This window comes from Rhipicephalus sanguineus, chromosome 2 (assembly GCF_013339695.2).
Source record: "Rhipicephalus sanguineus isolate Rsan-2018 chromosome 2, BIME_Rsan_1.4, whole genome shotgun sequence".
NCBI classification, from domain to species: domain Eukaryota; kingdom Metazoa; phylum Arthropoda; class Arachnida; order Ixodida; family Ixodidae; genus Rhipicephalus; species Rhipicephalus sanguineus.
The window spans coordinates 10,534,962-10,550,854 of NC_051177.1; the positions used below are offsets into that span (position 1 = coordinate 10,534,962).

General features: G+C 46.8%; 1 protein-coding gene across 1 annotated transcript in view; it reads right to left on the reverse strand.

Moving 5' to 3' along the window:
- Nucleotides 1-752: 752 nt before the first annotated feature.
- Nucleotides 753-15,893, reverse strand: part of LOC119382401 (sorting nexin-25) — a 47,723-nt gene continuing 32,582 nt past the window's right edge. Inside the window, exon 4 of the mRNA XM_037650089.2 lies at nucleotides 753-1,111. Coding sequence (XP_037506017.1) covers nucleotides 1,055-1,111 — 57 coding nt within the window. The 3' untranslated portion in view covers nucleotides 753-1,054. The remainder of the gene's footprint in view (nucleotides 1,112-15,893) is intronic.

Sequence of the window (15,893 nt, forward strand, 5' to 3'; positions counted from 1 at the left end):
GGGAAGACGTGGCGAGGGAAACGGAACTTGCTGTCACAACACCCAGTACTCCTGTCCTGCGTCGAAGTGCCAGAATTCGATGACCAGTATCGCGCTACTCACCTTGAACAAATTGTTTGCATCCATTAATAAAGGGGGGAGGGATGTGATAAGATTAGTTTGCCGTTCCGGCGCCCGGGGGCGTCGATGTTGCAAGGAAATAAATACGGCGCACATGACCGGCCAGTCATGTGTGTAACCCGCCAACGTACGTGCGTGTGATTCGGTCCGGTGACCGGCATGGCCCAGGACTGCCCGGTTATCTGAGTCCGTCCAGCGGTAAAGGGTGTGTATATAACGCTCGCCGTTAGCGACGTGGAGGACCTGCGTTCTGTGGCGAAGTGGTTAGCGCCACTCGCTGCGGAGCAAGAGGTCCCTGGTTCGATTCCGCGCTTCGGAAGCGTTTTGCTGAATTATTTTTCTTTGGGGCTTTATATATATATATATATATATATATATATATATATATATATATATATATATATATATCCATACTTATACATATACGGTGCATGACGGCGACGGCAAAATCTAGCCGAGACTGTCCATATAAATGCTATCGCAATAAAAGGGGACACCGGTTTGCACGGTGCGCCGGCTTCGGTTGCGCCACTCAAAATATTCTAGTACACTCTAGCCAATTGTCCCAAGCGATTTGTGTGCATGCTCTAATCCGCCCCACTTATTGAAGATAATTGCTGCCCACATTGGCACTACAACCAGTGTGACTTTATTACAGCAAATATATGTCAAGTTATCTAGCCAGTTTTTAAAAGGTGCGGTTTCAGTTAACAACACTAATTTTGGGCAATAGTTAAGAGATGCAAAGTACCAAAAGTAGCGAGTGTTGAATAGGGGTAAACAGAACTAGGAATCTGTGCTCTCACTACTAAAATCTGTGTCCTATATATCATTCTTTTTCTAGAAGAAGGCCTAGCTTACTATGAACAAAAAGACTAGAAATGCGTGGGCCTTTTGTCGGCAGTCTTGCAGGTTGCTGCATACGAGCCTCGCGTCATGAGTGAGGCTTTAGCTCTGGGGCAAACTCCAGCAAAAATGCTTCCAACAAGTCCTGAAAAGAAAGAAAAAGCACATGTACAGCAATCAGGTTGAAGCGCGAAAATTGAGGGCTAAGTAATGCACATACTTTTGTTTCGAGCACCTACGGGTCATGTCATAATGGCCTACTCAAACACTTGCAGCAGAGCCAACATTACCTTCAGTGGCCAGATTTGCAGCGACACGATGTGGTCATCACGAGCAATTTCCCATAGCCGCCGTTATATTTTAAAAAGCCGGACGTCGCCTGCACTAGTGGCGCAAGGCTAAAGGTACAGTGGAGCTGATTGATTCCTAGCTGGTCCTGGCCACACGAGCCTCGCACCGCCTACTGCGTCGTGGACCACTTTAAACGAGTTCAGCAGTCTCGCTTGCCAGCGCGCCGAAGCGGCTTCCTCATCGGCACTTCCTTGGGTCGCCCCATGTCTGCGTCTGGCGCCGCTTCCACGCGCCGGCTTTATACAGAACGAAGAAGCGCATGCGCAGATAACCGTGACGTCACGTCTGGCATGACCGGGCGTTTGCGCGCAGTGTACAGGCAGGCGGGCTGGTGGCAGAGCAGTGTATGGTCTAGCGAAGCAGGCGCACAGCTGTGCAACCGGTTGCTAGGCAACGCGCGGTGGCGCTATCGCGGCGCGGTATTTTTTTTTTTTTTTTGTGCGCGTTGGACGTATTACGGCCGGCTTAAACAGCTCGGCTGTTGAAGAAACGACGTTGCGTTTCAGTGAGTGAGCAATACACAGCTGACAAGAAGTGCAGTCATGTCGTAGTTAGCAAAGGTAATTGCAAAACCACACAGAAATTGAGTAAGCAGTAGCAGCACGGGCTGCTCTCCTCTCAGACGGAAATTGTTAGCAGGAAAAATGATCAGCTGGAGAGATTGTAGAGGCAGTGGCCATGCAATGCATCACCGTCAGCTACCCACAATGCACTATGTTCCTTTCCACGAGAGTGCTCGGCTCGTCTGTTGTCTTCAGGCGTTTATCTAACACCTGTTGCATTCTTGTTGAAGGTTGTCCTGTGTTTTTATAGTATTGTTTTGTTGTCGTTTTATAGTGCACATGTGTTTCTGATCTACATAAGCTCGGAACTGTTTCATTAAACGAAAAAGAAAACGCTTAATTGTCTTCCGTGTTTTTGCAGTTACCTTTGTTAATTACGAATCACCTACAACCAAATTCTACTTAGTTATGCCAATAGACCTACTCCATGTTTGTAAACAGGGGTAGGCGCCGTCGACATACTGAGGCGCTTGTAGCAATGACGTCGCGACGCGTAGGCTCCGCCCAGCCCAAAGTTCACTACCGCCCTCTATGACCACGTGACAAGTGGCACATCAGCTGCAAGGCTGCCTCCGAGCACCGCGAGTCGGGGCGCCTCCCGCGTGTTTATAGGGGGCGGCCGGGCGGCCGCGACAGAGGAATTCTCGCGGCGCCATCAAGAACTCTGAAATGAACATATAAAAACTATGTTGACGTGCAACTCTATGTCTGATAACCTCACCATAACATCAGGTATATCTTGACGCCGCGAATGGGACTGATTCGCGAAATGCCATCCACGTTGCTGTAGTCTGGGTCACACGTGTACATTTGTTAACTAACCCTTCACTTCATTGTTTTTGCTTCTGCCGCCGTTGGCGACTCGGACGCATATTCGAAAAAGCGCTTCTCTAAGTTGTGATACGTATTGACGCTGGCGCAATGCTTGTGTTCACTGCAAGCTTTCATATGCCAGCTTGCCCGCCGTCTCACCTCATACTCCCCCCCCCCCCCCTGCCAACCTTTTGCAATACTGTGCCCCTGTCTAGGCGCTCCAGACGCATGGCAAAACTGCTTGGACTTCTTGAACACTATTTTTGTCAGCATAAAAATACGCTGAGTCGCCATTTTAGCATTCACACATTTAAGCCTAAACAATGTGCATATCACGATTCGTTCAAACTTGCTGAACATGCAAATGCTATGGTAGCGGGAGAACTGCCCCTATGGGAAATAGTAGGGTGGTTGTACTGTAGGAAATACATATGTCACCAAGCTACTATCACTTGACCTTGGTAACATGTTGTGCGTACTTTTCCAGTTCTTAATGCATCTGATGACATCAGCTTTATGTTCATTCTTAACTTGATAAAACTATCAAGGCGCCTTTCCTACATTGAGGAATTACAGGAATGGAATTGAGCTGCCCGGCCATTCCCGGAGTGGGGCTAGGTTTTTTCATTCCGAGGAATTGAAAGGAATGGAATTGTGCTAAGTTCTAATTCCTCGGAATGGAATTGGAATGGAGGCACCCATTCCGCAACACTGATTACGACATGTTGCTATCGGATTCACTGCTGCACCTTTTCAGTGAAACAGAGTGAAAACACCGGCGCGCCGCCGCCGATTTTGGGACCGGCGCACCGGTCTATGTCAGACCCGCAACCGCCGCAAGGTGTCACCCCTGAGAGCAAAGGCGTAGAGTCAGTGACTCTACAAAGGCGTAAGGAAACGACGGAGCATGTTCTGATTGAATGTGGAGATATCCACCCAGGTGTACGTTTGGGCAAGAGCCGACGCGAAGCCTTGGATTTTAGGGACAACAATGGAAAGCGGAGCACGCCCGCGATAGAAATAAGTAAGAGACCGTCAGAGTATTGGTGGCACAAAACTAGAGAGAAAGGAAAAAAAATAGTGGGAAAAAGTAAGGACATTCCACCGTAAGGGGTAGAGAACTGGGCTGCGAATTTTTTTATCTGTAGTAAGACTGAATTAATCGTAGTAGACAAAGCATTACGCCAACATAAAAAAAAGGAAAGGGCTTTTTCTTTTTTTGTCGACCCCGGTGGCACACATGTCACTCATAGAGGACGCTCATAGCATTCATATCATTCATAGGGGACGCTCATAGCATTCTTCCATCCATCCGCGTAAAGCCACTCTACTACATTGTACCTCTACTTCGTCAAGTACCGTCATCCATTCCGCGTCTCGTTGTTTCTTCTTTTCCGTTTGCGACAGCAATGCCCCCTCGAACGCGCCACATGAACGCGTAAAGCTTTCAGTACGGTTGCGCGCTGCCATGCCTTGCATACGGCTGTGTGTAAAGATTCACTCTTTATTACTGCACTCTTCATTCACTCTTTATTTCTGTTCGAGCACGTGACATATCACCTGCACGACATATTAGACAATCAGAAAAAGAAAAAAAAAGACACCGTGCAATTTGTTTGGTTCAGCAGTGCGTCTACAGGAGGCCAGGAGTTTGGTGACGCTGGTAGAAGCAACAAAAAACACGTACAAGCCCAAATAACTTGCGCGTTCGTGTTGTCATCGGAGGACAGATGCACATGTCGCTTTTGGTGGATAGTGGAGCCACTGCATCATTAATGACGAAGAAGGATTTCGACAGGCTCTTCGCTTCGAAGCATCGGATGCTCCAAACGTCCACTCAGCTGCAGAATTTTCCAGGCATCGCATACCAGTCCTAGGCTGTTTCCACATGGACGTGCAGCATCACGGGAAGCAAGCTCACATCACATTCTACGTGACAGCGTACGGGACTTCGCTGTTGGGGCTCGACGCCATCCAGCAATTGGGACTCCAGATTGACGGCGCAACTTTGACGTGTCGTCTTGCTACGTACACCACTTTCTTCGCAGCTTCCTGCAGGTATACCTCCGGGGTTCGAGCACTTGTCTGGCGGGGCCCTAGGACATGTCAAAGACTACGTCCACCGGGTCAAGAGGCGGCAGGACATCGTGCCAGTGTCCGCCAAGCTGCGTCGGCTGCCTCTGGCGCTACGGCAACAGGTCGCCTGCGAGCTGCGCCGGCTCGAGAACGATGACGTCATCGTTGACAACAGCGATCCCTGCTGTCCAGTGCAACTCTGCACCTGCTGAAGCACAGTTTCATTGGCCTGCAGCCCAGGATCATCAATTGGGACCTCGGGAGGAGAGTCCTGGGCATTCTTCTTCCCCGCTGGTAAATGTGCAGAATTTCAACACAGGAGAGGGGGGAGATGGGATTGCGACTTCGGGGTCGGCTTCCAACAGCCGCAGCCCCCAAAGTTTTACTTCATGGTCGGAGTCGAACCGTCCACGGAAGGCACGTAAACCCCGGCCCACCTGGACTGTGTCACAGACTGAGGTAGTCCGTGTATCTTCTGGTGCTGTACTGCTTTAGAGGTCCTCAGTGTAGCCGCAGTGGACTTAGTGTGTGTGTGCTTGTTTAAAGGAGTGGTGACAGTAAATTTGTGAGCCTCTGTTTTTTGCTCTTAATCAGTGGCTACTGACTCTTTAATAGCGGCAACGAAACTCATTTGCGGGCGATACAAATGTTTAATTATATGCTCCTATATTACGTCCGGAGGCAGTTTCATTTTCGAAGAGCACTCGGTGGCCCCGTGACGTACGTAGTCGGCCTACTCGTAAACAAATATTATCAGGTGACCGCGAGAGCCAGTGACGTCACTGGCCAGCTTCTGCCATGTTGTCAGCGCTGCTATTTCGTCTGCTGTGTTGAGCGTTGCGAGTGCTTGTTTCCTGAATCATCAAACAACGTTGCTTATCTAGTGCGGCGATGGACGAAAGAGCTGGAAGGAGTGTAAAAATCAGTCAGAAAAGCTCGATTCACTTGGGGAATCTCGCCGGTGGCTGCGATTTTGTTCTTGTCGTTGTCGTTCAACTGAGGCGACATTTTCCGTGAGGCTTGGAGCAGCCGCAGCACTAGACGTGCTGAAACATTTTCGCTTCGATCATTTATTTATTTATTTATTTATTTATTTATTTATTTATAGGATACTGCAGGCCCATTGAGTGGCCCAAGCAGGAGTGGTTACAATATTACATTCAACTGAACATTATACATTGTACACAGATCCGTGCAACAACAACAAAAAGGCAAAACAATCGCCATGCATTGCAATACACACAACAAAGGTAGAATGTATATACACGCATACAGTAATCATAAAATATAGTAGGTAAGGTGACATACAGTAAATACAGCAGATATGGTTACATCAAAACAAAACGACATACGTCTATTTAATCATTTGCTCTATTAGTTCAGCACTATGTAACCATGTCAATGGAAGGGCATTCCACTCGTTTATCGTACGAGGGAAAAATGAAAATTTAAACGCATTGGTTCTGGTGCTGTAGGGCGTAAGACACTCGGCATGACGATGCCTCGTTTCTCGGGTTAAGAGGGGTGATATGTATTCATCTGGATTTAAAGCTATTTTTCTGTTTTTTAGCTGAAAAAGAAATTTCAGTCTCTGTATCTTACGTCGTAGCTGCAATGTTGGGATACCGTGTTCACACATTAAAAGTGTTGGAGAGTCAGTTTTCCGATACTTTGAATAAATAAACCGTATAGCTTTTCGTTGATTTGTAAAGTAGCAGGTTGAGAAGTGACGAAGGAAGCAGTCAAATCACATCATTGGCGCTCTGTAACAGTGTTTATGTGTAACATGCAAGTGACGTGATGTACGCTTTACTGACTCGTATTTAGATTGGGCAACGCTGCGTTCTCAAGGCATACCAATCCCACGTCGGAACGCCGAAGCCGTTATCTGTCCACTACGCAATACGATCCCGACCGTAGAGAGCTTTATTTAGTTTGTCTGTAGACTTCCTAACATTTGCGGATACCTGGTTACCGGAGCTGTTGATGGTAAAGTCACTGGAACGGGAAAAGTACCGCGACCGTCGTGCGCGCCGCCATATTTGGTCCAGCGCCGCCGAAGCTGCGGCGGTGCGGTGTTGATTTCGAGTGGAGTAACGCATGTTTTACGCATTGCGTGCGATTTTGCAGCCCCGAATGAAGCATACCGTTGTTCTCTGACTGATTAGGAAAGAAATAGCGGCAATTTTCACTTGCCTACATGCGCACGCACGCGTACTAACGCGATAAAGAAATGCGAACTGCGCGGCATTTACGCGCTCGGCTGTCTGCATTTATTAAATGCGAATCATTTCTTAGCGAATTTCTGTGACTATGTACGTATCTATCTATCTATCTATCTATCTATCTATCTATCTATCTATCTATCTATCTATCTATCTATCTATCTATCTATCTATCTATCTATCTATCTATCTATCTATCTATCTATCCGTCCCCGACTTTGTGCTGTCCTGGCCGCTTCGTTAATGGGAAGTGCACCAAATTTGGTATGGCATAACATGACTGTATGACAAATTTAAATTAAGGTGATAACATGAAAATAATGACATGCATGCCATGTACGGCATGATTTACATGCCACGCTCATGGTGCGCTCGCGACCGCTTCGATAGCTTGATACACAACAAAATTGGCATGGCGTTACAAGAGTGTATGACGAACATAAGTGACTGGTTATAACGTGCAAATCTTGACAGACATGCCATGTAAAACGTGATTTACACGACATGGTTTCGGGGCGCTCGCGGTCGTTTAATGAAATGCATATATACCAATTTTTTTATGACGAGCTATTTCTGTATGGCTAACGTTAGCGATAGGTGGTAACATGAAAATCATGACTTCCATGTCATGTACGGCATGACTTACTTGCCACGCTCATGCTGCGATGGCGGGTGGTTCGCTAGCTTGAAATGCACCCAAATTGGTATAGCGTGAGGTGACTGTATGACGAACACGAATGACAAGTGGTAACGTGAAAATCATGACGGTATTTATGTTGGTCATACAGTCGCGTCACGCAATACCGACTTTGGTGCATATCAAACAAGCGAACCGGCCACGAGAGCATCATGGGCATGGCATGTAAATCATGCCATACATGACATGCGTGCCATTATTTCCATGTTACCACCTGTTATTAACGTTCGCATTACAGTCACGTCACGCAATACCGATTTTGGTGCATATCAAGCAAGCGAACCGGCCGCAAGAGCATCATGAGCATGGCATGTAGATCCTGCCTTACATGACATGCGTACCATTATTTTCATGTTACCGCACGGTATTTATGTTGGTCATACAGTCACGTCACGCAATACCGATTTTGGTGCATATCAAACAAACGAACCGGCCGCGAGTGCATCAGCCATTATTTTCATGCTACCATCTGTTATTTGTGTTCGCCATACAGTCACGTCAGGCAGTACCAATCTGTAGCAGTCAGTTTTCATGGCGCGCTGATCATTATATGTGAGCCCAAAGGCGTCAATTTTACGCCAAACATAATAAAATGTTATTGTGCATAAACCTCCTGCGACAACCCCGCGAACAAGCTGCACTAGTGCAGGGTAGGGGCCAACATTCCCCGAAACATGCGCGAATTCTCAATGAAGCGCTTACCTCACAATGCGGGTATCAGTCGTGGGAACAAAATTTTCCCGCCTAATTCTGTGCAGCCACACAGCCCGTCGTTTGGCATCCTTTTTCCCGCTGGGAATGGCAAAGAGAGCCTTACCCGGGCATTCTTCGATGCCTCGATAGGCTTTCGATGAAGTCTCAAAACGATACGGGATGTCGTAATGTTCCTATACGCTTTCCTGAGCCTATAAAAACAATCGCCCTCTAAAGCGCCGTGCGTCTGCGGCCGGGAGACACTAGCGAGGCGAGCGAGCTGGACCATTTATGTGGCGAAGCCGCCGAAAGGGCGCGGCAGCGAAGAGAAAAGGAACGCGGTACTTTTCCCGTTACAGTGATTTTAGTTGATGGCTGCAGCCAACGCCTCCTCTAGAAACATGCCTGCGGCGTCGCTGGCTATCCCATTGTAGCCGTCCTGCCTTGAGTTGTGGTCGCTTGTCGAGAGATGGCGCCACGTTCTCCCCTATTGTTTTCAATGGGGCTGGCGTAGTGTGACGTCGAGGGGGGTAATGTGCGCATGCGCAAATGTGTGTTGCAAGCGGCCACCGCAAGGATCGCCAGCTACCGCCCTCATTAGAAACGGTGAAGGAGGGAAAGGGTAGGGCAGGAGGTTTTCGGCTCACGCGGCAGGCATCTTTCTAGAGGAGGCGTTGCTGCAGCATAGCAGCAGCCGCGGAGCCCGTAGCGACATCTTGTGGAGTTTTGTCCAACTACAATAATTTTTTTTTCTGTTTTCTCCGTCGCATTGCTGTTCTTGTCGAGAAGAGCTATGAGAATACTGTGAGTTGCTAATTATCTTACTGCTAATGCTTTACACAGAGTCATTAAGCAGGTAAGTCGCTGCAATGTTATATTGTAGGTCTCTGGTTATGCTATGCATCATCAGGTGTCGCCACCGACGTTGTCCGTCTCGTACACGCATCCGGTAACCTGGCCAGAACTCGTGACGTACGTTGTTTACAAAAAGGCCCCGCTCGATGACATCATCGCTTTTTGCTTTTATTTCCGATTCAGCACTTTCACGAACTTCAAAACTCAAACATTTTTTTAGGCTGTATTTGTGGCTTATATTATACAGATGGCACCTATGTGCACCCATTAGTGTGATACAACAGTCAAATTGTGTCCGAATTTTTGTGTCACCACTCCTTTAACAGTGCAAGCCGGCACTTTTCTTGTGTATGTGTCGGGCGGACTCAATTTTCCTTTGTATGTTTCCAGGTATCAGGTGCATAGTTCCGGGTCTCATTTACGCATGTATAAGGATGTAATTTCTCCCAGGGGGAGACGATGTAGAGTCATTGAAAAATTTTCAGAGTATCGCATCTGTTTTCTGTGCGCCGCCGCCCCCACGATTGGCTTACTCGCATCACGGGACCTCTCGCCGCCATATCCCTTCCAAGCGTTTTGGATGCCGGCGTGTTGAATGCAGAGCATTCCCGATGTTGTTCGATAATGTTCTCGAGTGCGCTATGAAATGAACCTGAACACCGACTACAATGCTAGCGCGAAGAGTCATATAATGTTCACCAAGTGTCGAAGTAAATGGCATCTCGCACGAAGTCACTACGCTAATGCAACTATGTTTCATTAGCGTAGCTCCGGACCTAGCAAACACACCCCGCCGTGACACAAAAATAGGCCGATGAAGCCACGATGAGAGTTCGCGAGCACATGGCAACATTCGCCGCACGTTTCATTAGTTACACCGCTTATCGCGCAGTCGTTTCATAACTGTCGATGACTCGAAATCACTACTGATATCCTCTTGAAGAAACACACACATTGCAGTTCTGCCGAGCGTAACGTGGCATCGAGGCGAAATGATCGGTCACTTCTCAACACACGCTAGCAACGCGCCGGGCGATCTGGAAGGGAAATGGCCACCGCCGCCCAATGTTGCCCGCGTGCAGCCTACCTTTGCGGTACTCTGAAATTTTCCAGTGACATTAAGATGATGTAGGCTGCCTTGATGCCCGCGCGCTTCGCTGAGGGTGAGGACAGTCGCGTCGTCTGCTACGACGGCCGCCATTGCGTCTCCCTCCGCAGCTAGGCAGCATGCGAAATGAGCTACACAACGCGCTTGCGGTGCACGGATGCGTCTGGAAATAAGTGCACGCTAGCGAGCTTTTTCTTTTTATTTTCTTTTTTGAAGCTTGGACAGCTTTTAGTGCTGTTCTTGCGTAAGTGCTTATTAAGGGAGCATGTAATTCATGTAAGCTGACGGCCTGTGCGCTAGAAGTAGATGTAGACTTTGTTATGTTGAAAACGAATCCTCTTCCTTACGTTGGAAACGACAGAGTTAAGTCTAAGGACTTACTTAATTTCTTCGTAAACTCTGCATTCCAAATACACAAAGAATCGTTTAAAGTATTTATTATATACATGTCAGCAGCAGCAGCAGTACATATATCCCAACACACACACTTTAGTGATGCGAAGCTACCTAAGCGCGACTAAGGCGGATTATTTTGCTAAGTTTATAAACAATTTACTCGTCTTTTATAAATGGCATCATACATATTGTACACAGGATAAGGGGCGGAGGGGCAGTATGGTGCTAATGTCCTGCTAAGATGAAATGAGAGCTTCTTTATGATTATAAGTACTGACATTTCTTGCTCCTAATCTGGGGCCGCATTTGTATCGGCACTCGAGTTGCACCTTGAGTCCTTATCAGGATGATGAATACGTGTTTACTATGCCATAAAACTGCGATACACGCGCAGTATCTGTGTGTTTTTCCTTTTGTATCTGCAGTTTCTTTTTTCTTTGATGCCTGATTGCATGCCCACGTTATTGAGTGTTTCCAATACTGTACTGCATTTTGTGCTGCACATCCACTGCGTCGTTTATTTGTCTCTTAAATTAAAAATATTATCTGGGGTTTTACGGTCCAAAACGATATGATTACGACGCACGCCGTATAGTGGAGGGCTCCGGAAATTTTGACCACCGAGGGTTCTTAGTAACGTCCACTAGCATCGCACAGACCTCTAGCGTGTCGCCTCCACCGACCGCCGTGGCCGGGATCAAACCAGCGACTTTCGGGCCACTATACCACCGAGGCAGACGTCTTTTTTATTGTATTAATTGCTTTTCCATGAGGTGGTCATTGTACAACTTGGCTTTGCTTCTTGTATTTGTTTTACTGACATAGCGTGTCTACTGTACACAATGCTTCCCCGTCTTGTTTTCATGCGTCTTCTTTGTAAAGGTGCTTCGCGAGAACTGTTTGTATGCGCATATTTCTGTATGAGCCTTCATGGCTTACATTATTAATAAATAAATAAATAATGCTTGCTCAAAGAAATAAAATACTGAATGTGTGTGTGTGTGTGCGTGTGTGTGCGTGTGTGTGTGTGTGTGCGCGAGCGCGCGTTAATATCCAATGTACAGGCCATTTATTTGTGCACATTAATGCTGTGCTGACAGAAGCAATTACACAAATAAAACGCAAATTACACAATAAAACACAACTGCCACATAGTCGCTCTACAGTGATCGTAAATGACTAAAAAAACAGGAACTGCGCAATGATTTAAGACAGGATGCAAATGTAACCTTCAAACACAGGGAACGATAAAAAACATTTAACTGCACACATACATACATGGGCATCAGACCAGCACAGAAGGCGTACTTGAAACACGGAAAGGAATATAGGAAACAAGAACCCGCCGTGGTTTTAGTTATGGTGCTCGACTGGTGGCCCGAAGGTTGCGGGATCGAATCCCGGCCGAGCAGCCCCATTTCGATGGAGGTGAAATGACAGAGGCCCGCGTACTTAGATTTAGGTGTACGTTGAAGAACAACAGATGGTCAAAATTTCTGGAGCCTTCCACTATGTACGGCGCCTCTCATAATCATATGTTTTTGGGACGTAAATTCTTACAAATAATTATTATTAGGAAAAAAGAAGGATCTGATCTGCAGACAAACACACATAATACATTCCATGATACATTTCACACCACACAAAAAAAAGCGAAAGCAAAAATCAAAGGCAGCTACAGGACCAACCAAGTGCAGTAAAGAATGTTTGTGAAGTAAAATGCAAGATTCATGCACACGTGAACCAAAATATTTTAAGCATGTAGCTGATATCAGTGTGTCCATTTATTCTGCAAGGTTGACACAGGCAGAAGTTATCCTTGCATGTCCATTCGAACTACCGGCCGGAAACTTACGCTGCAAGTGCGTAATGTGTTCTTCGGATGCCGCTTGTCACGTTTGATTTTTACTGTCCAAAGGAACCTCGTATGTTCTAAAACGATACAGCTCCCAGCATTCCTGGAATGACTGGTGCACTGCGGCACGCAACACCCGGGTACGGCCCGCACGGGTACGGCCTGCCGCGTGCTCCGAAACCGGCGTGACGGGCCTAGTTTCCCGGACCACCGCCGCGGCGCCACCGAGGGGGGACGGGTTTCGCGGACGCCCGCGGGATCACATGCGCGGCGCGCTTGCGGCAGTTATGCTTGAGCGCGTGCGTCTTCATGTGACGCCCGAAATCTTCTTCTAAAATTTATCTAGCGTGTACACATCAGTTAATTACCGATATTTCTTGTACATTCTTGCAGCGCTTGGGAATTTTTGTTCTTGTCTTGCCAAAGATGCAACTTCGCGCACCGATCGCTTTTTGCGGAAGTAATCGCGTGGTCATATTTTTCTGGTATCCTAGAAGACCACAACTAACTAACCTGGAGGCGCTGCACCTTTCCTAAGACATCTAAATTCTTTATTTTGGCTCTGAGTATGTTGCTTCAGATTTAATCATTTCATTTCAAAAAAGTGATCTCAGGAACTGCAGCGACCACTGTTTATTTGACACAAGATAAACTTCTTCCTTCCTCCTAACATGTTTATAGTACACATACGGTACGGTATCGCACGCAACTGCCATGGAATAATGCTTATCATATGTGCGACCATCTCATAGAAGGAGATTCGAGTCACTTTGAAATTTCAGTGACTACATCTTCAATACTGACAATTGGCCGAGCTGTTACGGATTAATTAATATGAAAACGGTCAGACGGAAAGAGTGATGAAAAGACTGAAAAACACACGAACACAACTGGTTGCATTCCTGCGGTTTTCAGTATTTCTGTCTCTTCCCGTTACGCCGTTTTCATGATCGTGTAACGAATTCAACAGTGAACATAAAATCTGGACAAAATGTGAGAAGTTATTTTATTTATTATGAATTCAGGGCTCATCCCTGCTAGCTGCAAACGGCGGCTTGTTGCAAGCGTTGTTGAAATCCAGCGGTCGTGACACCACCTTCCCGTTTTTTCTTATCTCTCGTTTTTTTTTTTAGTTCCCACCTTTCAGCCCGCGGCACCTTTGTCATCGGTTCCGGTTGTTTACGAACGCTGTCGCGTTGCGGTGGCGTGCGTTGCCCCGCAATGCCATGTGGTACCGATGTTGGTTGCCGTGAAAAGCACGTGTATCTCTTTTATTCAGAGAGTTGGGTTGTCTGTGGTCATTAGCGGTACGGGCACAGACTCAAACTTGCCTCGGCAAAACATGCGGAGACAAAGAAAGTGCAGAAAAGCGACTGGTGGGCTACGACAAGATTTCATTTCAAACAAATATACGTGGCAGCCAACAACACACACGTTGCGTAAAAGTAAAAAAAAAAAAGGGGGGGGGGGTTAGCGCTTCTTATACTCGTCTGTTTTCTTCTTATTTTTTATTATTGTTTTGTTATGCCTCCAGCTTGTGAGCCCAAATTTTGGCTTCTCATGTCTACTTCCAGCCTGTGTAGACCATAAAACCTTTCGTTTTGCTCCTTTGACGTTAGCCGCTGTACATGCACTGGCGAACCTTCGTTGCACACCAAAGTGATTGTCTTCTGGCAGTCTCCGTCATGTTGTTATGTCATATATTACTGTTTATTTTTTCTATTATATATTTTCTACAAAGGCACCCGTGCTCGCTCCAACAAAGGTACGTACTTGACTGTCCTACAGCAGCCGTGGTTTTGCGTGCCACTATGGTATACTTGTGTAAGTATAAAAACGTGGTTGTCACTTGACCCGGCCGCCTCGAAAAAAACCGGGTAAGCGATTGTCATGCATGAATATAGATATAGCTTCAGTTGATCCCCGCCATTTCGTGGTTTTGTATCTTGAGTTAAAGAAAACTTCAGTTGTAGCTTGATTCTTCGAGATATTAGTCAGTACAGTGATCGACCTTATATATACATCATTTTGATGACATTGCCCTGCTAAGAACTGTCAAGAATATTTGCAAGCCACTTCTAATGAATATATAATCCCGCAGCCTTTCCAACAAAGTTACGAGGAGTGCGTCACTATATTTGTAGAATCCGCTAGTATCGAGCATCCGAAGCTGAATTACTTTTCGGCACAGTATCATGTATCAGACATCATGAAAAAGATTCAACGCATGTTTTTACATGCACTTCCTGTGTAAAAGAACATGAACGTGTATTGTCAGATGTTTCAAATAAATACTTGTCAAGCATTTTCAGAAAGGTGCTGAAGAAATGTCACGGAAATCAATATGTTAAAATAACAAACGATGCATTCATTACACGCACATAAATATAACAACCACTTTTTCACACATTCAGCGCCATATAATGTTGCTACGCGCATTGTGGAATATTCTTTCAGACACAAAGCAAAAAGTTAGTCCTGGAAAAAAAAAAAGCCAGGAGATCGGCACGTACACGGAAATTTAAGTGGCTATTTAACCAGATTACGCGAGCGGACTCAACTGAATGCATATGTCATGACTGCGATAGATGAGATAGAAAAAAACCGCTTAGAACAGCTGACTGAGCCGCTGTTACGACCACCACCAACTAATTTGCTGGGGCTGCTGCCCCAACGGAGCCGCCGGCACCCGTTTTCCCTTCCCCGCCCCGTCGCGCCGCAGCGGCCGCAACTGCAACTAGGGCCAACACGCGCTCTCCCATAGAAAGACGCCCGACGCGGCAGGCCGTACCGTGCGCTTTTTATCCAGCGGCCGTGGCACAAGTAACCGGGCGGGGGATTCAAGATGGCGGCCACGCTGCCACCAAGGTCGAGGAGGCACCTGCCCTTTCAAAAGCTGACACCACTCTAAGCGGGGGCGCGCGCATCGAGGAACGCTAAAGGCGACGTTGCATCGTGCGAGCCCTGGTGTCACGTCGACCATGACCTACTGTACTCCTGACTACAGTGTACTAGAACACTGTACTCCTGACCTGCCCAGATAATGGGGGGTCTGCAAGGGTCGACGCTTGGGCAAGTTGGTGTAGATCATAGAGTTTCTTACAATAATGTTATGTTATGTTGGGTTTAGTGGCGCAAAAGCAACTAAGGCTATGCTGCGCCAGCCACATGGTGAAAAGAAAAAAAAAAGGAGAGAAGAAATAGCAAAAGGAAACGTCGCTAGTTAGCTCGCGGCATACATTGTGCTGTGAAGGTTTCATTCAAAAACTATTTTCTCTGAGGGAGTAACTCCGTC